We start from the raw sequence: 8,812 nt of genomic DNA, 5'->3' as shown, positions 1-8,812 counted from the left end.
CGGCGGGGCGAGGGGGCGGCGGGGCGAGGGGGCTGCGGGGGCGAGGGGGCGGCGGGGCAGGGGGGCGAGGGGCAGGGGGGCGGCGGGGCGAGGGGGGCGAGGGGCAGGGCGAGGGGGCGGGGAGGCGTCGGGGCGGGGAGGCGTCGGGGCGGGGAGGCGCCGGGGCGGGGGAGGCGCCGGGGCGGGGAGGCGCCGGGGCGGGGAGGCGCCGGGGCGGGGGAGGCGCCGGGGCGGGGAGGCGCCGGGGCGGGGAGGCGCCGGGGCGGGGAGGCGCCGGGGCGGGGAGGCGCCGGGGCGGGGAGGCGCCGGGGCGGGGAGGCGCCGGGGCGGGGGAGGCGCCGGGGCGGGGAGGCGCCGGGGCGGGGAGGCGCCGGGGCGGGGAGGCGCGGGGCGGGGAGGCGCCGGGGCGGGGAGGCGCCGGGGCGGGGGAGGCGCCGGGGCGGGGAGGCGCCGGGGCGGGGAGGCGCCGGGGCGGGGAGGCGCCGGGGCGGGGGAGGCGCCGGGGCGGGGAGGCGCCGGGGCGGGGAGGCGCCGGGGGCGGGGAGGCGCCGGGGCGGGGAGGCGCCGGGGCGGGGAGGCGCCGGGGCGGGGAGGCGCCGGGGCGGGGAGGCGCCGGGGCGGGGAGGCGCCGGGGCGGGGAGGCGCCGGGGCGGGGAGGCGCCGGGGCGGGGAGGCGCCGGGCGGGGAGGCGCCGGGGCGGGGAGGCGCCGGGGCGGGGAGGCGGGGAGGCGCCGGGGCGGGGAGGCGCCGGGGCGGGGAGGGCGCCGGGGCGGGGAGGCGCCGGGGCGGGGAGGCGCCGGGGCGGGGGAGGCGCCGGGGCGGGGAGGCGCCGGGGCGGGGAGGCGCCGGGGCGGGGGAGGCGCCGGGGCGGGGAGGCGCCGGGGCGGGGAGGCGCCGGGGCGGGGAGGCGCCGGGGCGGGGAGGCGCCGGGGCGGGGAGGCGCCGGGGCGGGGAGGCGCCGGGGCGGGGAGGCGCCGGGGCGGGGAGGCGCCGGGGCGGGGAGGCGCCGGGGCGGGGGAGGCGCCGGGGCGGGGAGGCGCCGGGGCGGGGAGGCGCCGGGGCGGGGAGGCGCCGGGGCGGGGAGGCGCCGGGGCGGGGAGGCGCGGGGCGGGGAGGCGCCGGGGCGGGGAGGCGTCGGGGCGGGGAGGCGTCGGGGCGGGAGGCGTCGGGGCGGGGAGGCGTCGGGGCGGGGAGGCGTCCGGGGCGGGGAGGCGTCGGGGCGGGGAGGCGTCGGGCGGGGAGGCGTCGGGGCGGGGGGCGTCGGGGCGGGAGCGTCGGGGCGGGAGGCGCCGGGAGAAGAGTACGGGGGGGGGGGAGAAGAGTACGGGGGGGGGGAGAAGAGTACGGGGGGGGGAGAAGAGTACGGGGGGGGGGAGAAGGGGGGGAGTACGGGGGGGGGAGAAGAGTACGGGGGGGGAGAAGAGTACGGGGGGGGGAGAAGAGTACGGGGGGGGGAGAAGAGTACGGGGGGGGGAGAAGAGTACGGGGGGGGGGAGAAGAGTACGGGGGGGGAGAAGAGTACGGGGGGGGGAGAAGAGTACGGGGGGGGGAGAAGAGTACGGGGGGGGAGAAGAGTACGGGGGGGGGAGAAGAGTACGGGGGGGAGAAGAGTACGGGGGGGGGGAGAAGAGTACGGGGGGGGGGAGAAGAGTACGGGGGGGGGGAGAAGAGTACGGGGGGGGGGAGAAGAGTACGGGGGGGGGAGAAGAGTACGGGGGGGGGAGAAGAGTACGGGGGGGGGAGAAGAGTACGGGGGGGGGAGAAGAGTACGGGGGGGGGAGAAGAGTACGGGGGGGGGAGAAGAGTACGGGGGTGTGTGAAGAGTACGGGGGGGTGTGAAGAGTACGGGGGGGTGTGAAGAGTACGGGGGGGGTGTGAAGAGTACGGGGGGGTGTGAAGAGTACGGGGGGGGTGTGAAGAGTACGGGGGGGTGTGAAGAGTACGGGGGGGTGTGAGAGTACGGGGGGGTGTGAAGAGTACGGGGGTGTGAAGAGTACGGGGGGGTGTGAAGAGTACGGGGGTGAAAGACTGGGGGTGTGAAGAGTACAGGGGGGTGTGAAGAGTACAGGGGGGGGGTGTGAAGAGTACAGGGGGTGTGTGAAGAGTACGGGGGTGTGTGAAGAGTACGGGGGTGTGTGAAGAGTACGGGGGGTGTGTGAAGAGTACGGGGGGGTGTGAAGTACGGGGGGGTGTGAAGAGTACGGGGGGGTGTGAAGAGTACGGGGGGTGGTGTAAGAGTACGGGGGGGTGTGAAGAGTACGGGGGGGTGTGAAGAGTACGGGGGGGGTGTGAAGAGTACGGGGGGGTGTGAAGAATACGGGGGGGTGTGAAGAATACGGGGGGGGTGTGAAGAATACGGGGGGGTGTGAAGAATACGGGGGGGGTGTGAAGAATACGGGGGGGGTGTGAAGAATACGGGGGGGGTGTGAAGAATACGGGGGGTGTGAAGATACGGGAAGTACGGGGGGAAAGAGTACGGGGGGGGGGGGAAAGAGTACGGGGGGGGAAAGAGTACGGGGGGGGGAAAGAGTACGGGGGGGGAAAGAGTACGGGGGGGGAAAGAGTACGGGGGGGGAAAAGAGTACGGGGGGGGGAAAGAGTACGGGGGGGGAAAGAGTACGGGGGGGGAAAGAGGTACGGGGGGGGAAAGAGTACGGGGGGGAAAGAGTACGGGGGGGGAAAGAGTACGGGGGGGGAAAGAGTACGGGGGGGGAAAGAGTACGGGGGGGGAAAGAGTACGGGGGGGGAAAGAGTACGGGGGGGGAAAGAGTACGGGGGGGGGAAAGAGTACGGGGGGGGGAAAGAGTACGGGGGGGGAAAGAGTACGGGGGGGAAAGAGTACGGGGGGGGGAAAGAGTACGGGGGGAGGGGGGGAAAGAGTACGGGGGGGGGAAGAGTACGGGGGGGGGAAAGAGTACGGGGGGGGAAAGAGTACGGGGGGGGAAAGAGTACGGGGGGGGAAAGAGTACGGGGGGGGGAAAGAGTACGGGGGGGGGAAAGAGTACGGGGGGGAGGGGGGGGGAAAGAGTACGGGGGGGGGAAAGAGTACGGGGGGGGGAAAGAGTACGGGGGGGGGGAAAGAGTACGGGGGGGGGAAAGAGTACGGGGGGGGGAAAGAGTACGGGGGGGGGAAAGAGTACGGGGGGGGGAAAGAGTACGGGGGGGGGAAAGAGTACGGGGGGGGGAAGAGTACGGGGGGGGGAAAAGAGTACGGGGGGGGGAAAAGAGTACGGGGGGGGGGAAAGAGTACGGGGGGGGGAAAGAGTACGGGGGGGGGGAAAGAGTACGGGGGGGGGGAAAGAGTACGGGGGGGGGAAAGAGTACGGGGGGGGGAAAGAGTACGGGGGGGGGAAAGAGTACGGGGGGGGGAAAGAGTACGGGGGGGGGAAAGAGTACGGGGGGGGAAAGAGTACGGGGGGGGGAAAGAGTACGGGGGGGGGAAAGAGTACGGGGGGGGGAAAGAGTACGGGGGGGGGAAAGAGTACGGGGGGGGAAAGAGTACGGGGGGGGAAAGAGTACGGGGGGGGGAAAGAGTACGGGGGGGGGAAAGAGTACGGGGGGGGGAAAGAGTACGGGGGGGGGAAAGAGTACGGGGGGGGGGAAAGAGTACGGGGGGGGGAAAGAGTACGGGGGGGGGGAAAGAGTACGGGGGGGGGAAAGAGTACGGGGGGGGAAAGAGTACGGGGGGGGGGAAAGAGTACGGGGGGGGGAGAAAGAGTACGGGGGGGGGAAAGAGTACGGGGGGGGAAAGAGTACGGGGGGGGGAAAGAGTACGGGGGGGGGAGAAAGAGTACGGGGGGGAGAAGAGTACGGGGGGGGGAAAGAGTACGGGGGGGGAAAGAGTACGGGGGGGGAAAGAGTACGGGGGGGGAGAGAAAGAGTACGGGGGGGGGAAAGAGTACGGGGGGGGAAAGAGTACGGGGGGAAGAGTACGGGGGGAAAGAGTACGGGGGGGAAAGAGTACGGGGGGGAAGAGTACGGGGGGAAGAGTACGGGGGGAAGGTCGGGGGGAAAGAGTACGGGGGGGGAAAGAGTACGGGGGGGGGAAAGAGTACGGGGGGGGAAAGAGTACGGGGGGGAAAGAGTACGGGGGGGGAAAGAGTACGGGGGGGGAAAGAGTACGGGGGGGGAAAGAGTACGGGGGGGAAAGAGTACGGGGGGGGAAAGAGTACGGGGGGGGAAAGAGTACGGGGGGGGAAAGAGTACGGGGGGGGAAAGAGTACGGGGGGGGAAAGAGTACGGGGGGGGAAAGAGTACGGGGGGGGAAAGAGTACGGGGGGGGAAAGAGTACGGGGGGGGAAAGAGTACGGGGGGGGAAAGAGTACGGGGGGGGGAAAGAGTACGGGGGGGGAAAGAGTACGGGGGGGAAGAGTAGGGGGGGGAAAGAGTACGGGGGGGGAAAGAGTACGGGGGGGGAAAGAGTACGGGGGGGGAAAGAGTACGGGGGGGGAAAGAGTACGGGGGGGGAAAGAGTACGGGGGGGGAAAGAGTACGGGGGGGGAAAGAGTACGGGGGGGGGGAAAGAGTACGGGGGGGGGGAAAGAGTACGGGGGGGGGGAAAGAGTAAGGGGGGGGGAAAGAGTACGGGGGGGGGGAAAGAGTACGGGGGGGGGAAAGAGTACGGGGGGGGGAAAGAGTACGGGGGGGGGAAAGAGTACGGGGGGGGAAAGAGTACGGGGGGGGGGAAAGAGCTCGGGGGTGGGGGGAGAAGAGTACGGGGGTGGGGGGGGGGGAAAAGAATACGGGGGGGGGGAGAAGAGTACGGGGGGGGGGGGAGAAGAGTACGGGGGGGAGAAGAGTACGGGGGGGGGAGAAGAGTACGGGGGGGGAGAAGAGTACGGGGGGGGAGAAGAGTACGGGGGGGGAGAGACGGGGGAGAAGAGTACGGGGGGGGGAGAAGAGTACGGGGGGGGGGAGAAGAGTACGGGGGGGGGGGGAGAAGAGTACGGGGGGGGGGGGAGAAGAGTACAGGGGGGGGGGGAGAAGAGTACGGGGGGGGGGGAGAAGAGTACGGGGGGGGGGGGAAAGAGTACGGGGGGGGGGAGAAGAGTACGGGGGGGGGGGGGGGGAGAAGAGTACGGGGGGGGGGAAGAAGAGTACGGGGGGGGGAGGTGGACGGGGGGGAGAAGAGTACGGGGGGGGGGAAGAAGAGTACGGGGGGGGGGAAGAAGAGTACGGGGGGGGGGGAAGAAGAGTACGGGGGGGGGGAAGAAGAGTACGGGGAGGGGGGGGGAAGAAGAGTACGGGGAGGGGGGGGAGAAGAGTACGGGGGGTGTGAAGAGTACGGGGGGTGTGAAGAGTACGGGGGGTGTGAAGAGTACGGGGGGTTAGAGCACCGGGGGGGGGGGGTTAGAGCACGGGGGGGGGGGTTACGAGCACGGGGGGGGGGTTAGAGCACGGGGGGGGGGGGGGGTTAGAGCACCGGGGGGGGGGGGTTAGAGCACCGGGGGGGGGGGGGTTAGAGCACCGGGGGGGGGGGGGGTTAGAGCACCGGGGGGGGGGGGGGGGGTTAGAGCACCGGGGGGGGGGGGGTTAGAGCACCGGGGGGGGGGGGGGGGGTTAGAGCACCGGGGGGGGGGGGGTTAGAGCACCGGGGGGGGGGGTTAGAGCACCGGGGGGGGGGGGGGGTTAGAGCACCGGGGGGGCGGGGGGGAGAGGGGTTAGACCACCGGAGGGGGGGGGGTTAGAGCACCGGGGGGGGGGGGGTTAGAGCACGGGGGGGGGGGGGGGGTTAGAGCACGGGGGGGGGGGGGGTTAGAGCACGGGGGGGGGGGGGTTAGAGCACCGGGGGGGGGGGGTTAGAGCACCGGGGGGGGGGGGGTTAGAGCACCGGGGGAGGGGGGGTGTTAGAGCACCAGGGGGGGGGGGTGTTAGAGCACCAGGGGGGGGGGTGTTAGAGCACCAGGGGGGGGGGGTGTTAGAGCACCAGGGGGGGGGGGTGTTAGAGCACCAGGGGGGGGGGGGTGTTAGAGCACCGGGGGGGGGGGGGGGTGTGTTAGAGCACCGGGGGGGGGGGGGTGTGTTAGAGCACCGGGGGGGGGGGTGGTGTTAGAGCACGGGGGGGGGGGGGGGTGTTAGAGCACCGGGGGGGGGGGGGTGTTAGAGCACCGGGGGGGGGGGGGTTAGAGCACCGGGGAGGGGGGGGGTTAGAGCACCGGGAGGGGGGGGGTTAGAGCACCGGGGAGGGGGGGGGTTAGAGCACCGGGGAGGGGGGGGGTGTTAGAGCACCGGGGAGGGGGGGGGTTAGAGCACGGGAGGGGGGGTAAGAGCACGGGAGGGGGGGGGGGGGTTAGAGCACGGGAGGGGGGGGGGGGTGTTAGAGCACGGGAGGGGGGGGGGTTAGAGCACGGGGGGGGGGGTTAGAGCACGGGAGGGGGGGGGGTTAGAGCACGGGAGGGGGGGGGGTTAGAGCACGGAGGGGGGGGGTTAGAGCACGGGAGGGGGGGGGTTAGAGCACGGGAGGGGGGGGGGTTAGAGCACGGGAGGGGGGGGGTTAGAGCACGGGAGGGGGGGGTTAGAGCACGGGAGGGGGGGGGTTAGAGCACGGGAGGGGGGGGGGTTAGAGCACGGGCGGGGGGGGGGGTTAGAGCACGGGCGGGGGGGGGGTTAGAGCACGGGCGGGGGGGGGTTAGAGCACGGGAGGGGGGGGGGTTAGAGCACGGGAGGGGGGGGGGTTAGAGCACGGGAGGGGGGGGGGGGTTAGAGCACGGGAGGGGGGGGGGGGTTAGAGCACGGGAGGGGGGGGGGGGTTAGAGCACGGGAGGGGGGGGGGGGTTAGAGCACGGGAGGGGGGGGGGTTAGAGCACGGGAGGGGGGGGGGTTAGAGCACGGGAGGGGGGGGGGGTTAGAGCACGGGAGGGGGGGGGGTTAGAGCACGGGAGGGGGGGGTTAGAGCACGGGAGGGGGGGGTTAGAGCACGGGAGGGGGGGGGTTAGAGCACGGGAGGGGGGGGGTTAGAGCACGGGAGGGGGGGGGTTAGAGCACGGGGGGGGGGGGGGTTAGAGCACCGGGGGGGGGGGGTTAGAGCACCCGGGGGGGGGGGGGGGGTTAGAGCACCGGGGGGGGGGGGCGTTAGAGCACCGGGGGGGGGGGCGTTAGAGCACCGGGGGGGGGGGGGGGGCGTTAGAGCACCGGGGGGGGGGGGGGGGGCGTTAGAGCACCGGGGGGGGGGGGGGGGGGGGCGTTAGAGCACCGGGGGGGGGGGGGGGGGGCGTTAGAGCACCGGGGGGGGGGGGCGTTAGAGCACCGGGGGGGGGGGGGCGTTAGAGCACCGGGGGGGGGGGGCGTTAGAGCACCGGGGGGGGGGGGGGGGCGTTAGAGCACCGGGGGGGGGGGGGGGGGCGTTAGAGCACCGGGGGGGGGGGGGGGCGTTAGAGCACCGGGGGGGGGGGGGGCGTTAGAGCACCGGGGGGGGGGGGGGGCGTTAGAGCACCGGGGGGGGGGGCGTTAGAGCACCGGGAGGGGGGGTTAGAGCACCGGGAGGGGGGGTTAGAGCACGGGGGGGGGGGGGTTAGAGCACCGGGGGGGGGGGGGTTAGAGCACCGGGGGGGGGGGGTTAGAGCACCGGGGGGGGGGGGGTTAGAGCACCGGGGGGGGGGGGGTTAGAGCACCGGGGGGGGGGGGGGGGTTAGAGCACCGGGGGGGGGGGGGGGGTTAGAGCACCGGGGGGGGGGGGTTAGAGCACCGGGGGGGGGGGGGGGGTTAGAGCACCGGGGGGGGGGGGGGGTTAGAGCACCGGGGGGGGGGGGGGGTTAGAGCACCGGGGGGGGGGGGGTTAGAGCACCGGGGGGGGGGGTTAGAGCACCGGGGGGGGGGGGGTTAGAGCACCGGGGGGGGGGTTAGAGCACCGGGGGGGGGGGTTAGAGCACCGGGGGGGGGGGGGGTTAGAGCACCGGGGGGGGGGGGGGGAGCAAGGGAGGAGGGGGGTGGTCCTCCACTCGATCGCTGCTCCATCCGGCCGAGGAATGGCCGCGTCCTCCACCGAGAGGGAGCAATCCATTCCCACCACCGTTCACTCAAGCCCGCGGATTGCGCATTGTCCCAGCACCCGGCCGGGGGGGCCCTCAGCACCGGCAGCCGCTGCAGGCTCCGGGCCGCCCCGCTCAAACCCCCGCCCGGAGCCGCGGATTCCTCAGCGAAACGCAGCGTTGTGAGGGGCCTGTGCACACTAGATGTCGGCTCCTCACCTCCACATAGGCGGCCCGGCCGGGCACCGACAGCAGCAGCAAGACAGCGAGCAAAGAGCCGGCAGCCATCATCCACCCGATTGCCTGAGCCACACTGCGCGCTCCCACCGTGCGCGCACACGGCAAATGCCCGTTCCCGCGTGGGCGGCCACTGCATCTGCGCGTTCCCGCTGCGTGCGTGTGCAGGATGCGCACCGTGCTGAGATTGTGCAGGGTGCACACTGCTGAGCGTGCACCGTGCTGAGAGTGTGCAGGGTGCACCGTGCTGAGAGTGTGCAGGGTGCACACTGCTGAGAGTGTGCAGGGTGCACACTGCTGAGAGTGTGCAGGGTGCACACTGCTGAGATTGTGCAGGGTGCACCGTGCTGAGAGTGTGCAGGGTGCACCGTGCTGAGAGTGTGCAGGGTGCACCGTGCTGAGATTGTGCAGGGTGCACCGTGCTGAGAGTGTGCAGGGTGCACCGTGCTGAGAGTGTGCAGGGTGCACCGTGCTGAGAGTGTGCAGGGGTGCACCGTGCTGAGATTGTGCAGGGTTGCACCGTGCTGAGAGTGTGCAGGGTGCACCGTGCTGAGAGTGTGCAGGGTGCACCGTGCTGAGAGTGTGCAGGGTGCACCGTGCTGAGAGTG

The 8,812-nt window shown here is 73.0% G+C and overlaps 1 protein-coding gene across 1 annotated transcript in view; it reads right to left on the bottom strand.

Annotated features, from left to right (window-relative positions):
- aplp2 (amyloid beta (A4) precursor-like protein 2) overlaps nt 1-8,351 on the bottom strand; it is a 249,202-nt gene extending 240,851 nt beyond the window's left edge. The window contains 1 exon segment of the mRNA XM_072486858.1: nt 8,187-8,351. Within this exon segment, the coding sequence (XP_072342959.1) occupies nt 8,187-8,258 (72 nt within the window). The 5' untranslated portion in view covers nt 8,259-8,351.
- Nucleotides 8,352-8,812: the final 461 nt, after the last annotated feature.

This window comes from Scyliorhinus torazame, chromosome 21 (assembly GCF_047496885.1).
Source record: "Scyliorhinus torazame isolate Kashiwa2021f chromosome 21, sScyTor2.1, whole genome shotgun sequence".
NCBI lineage: Eukaryota > Metazoa > Chordata > Chondrichthyes > Carcharhiniformes > Scyliorhinidae > Scyliorhinus > Scyliorhinus torazame.
This window is presented reverse-complemented; position numbering and strand designations above follow the sequence as displayed.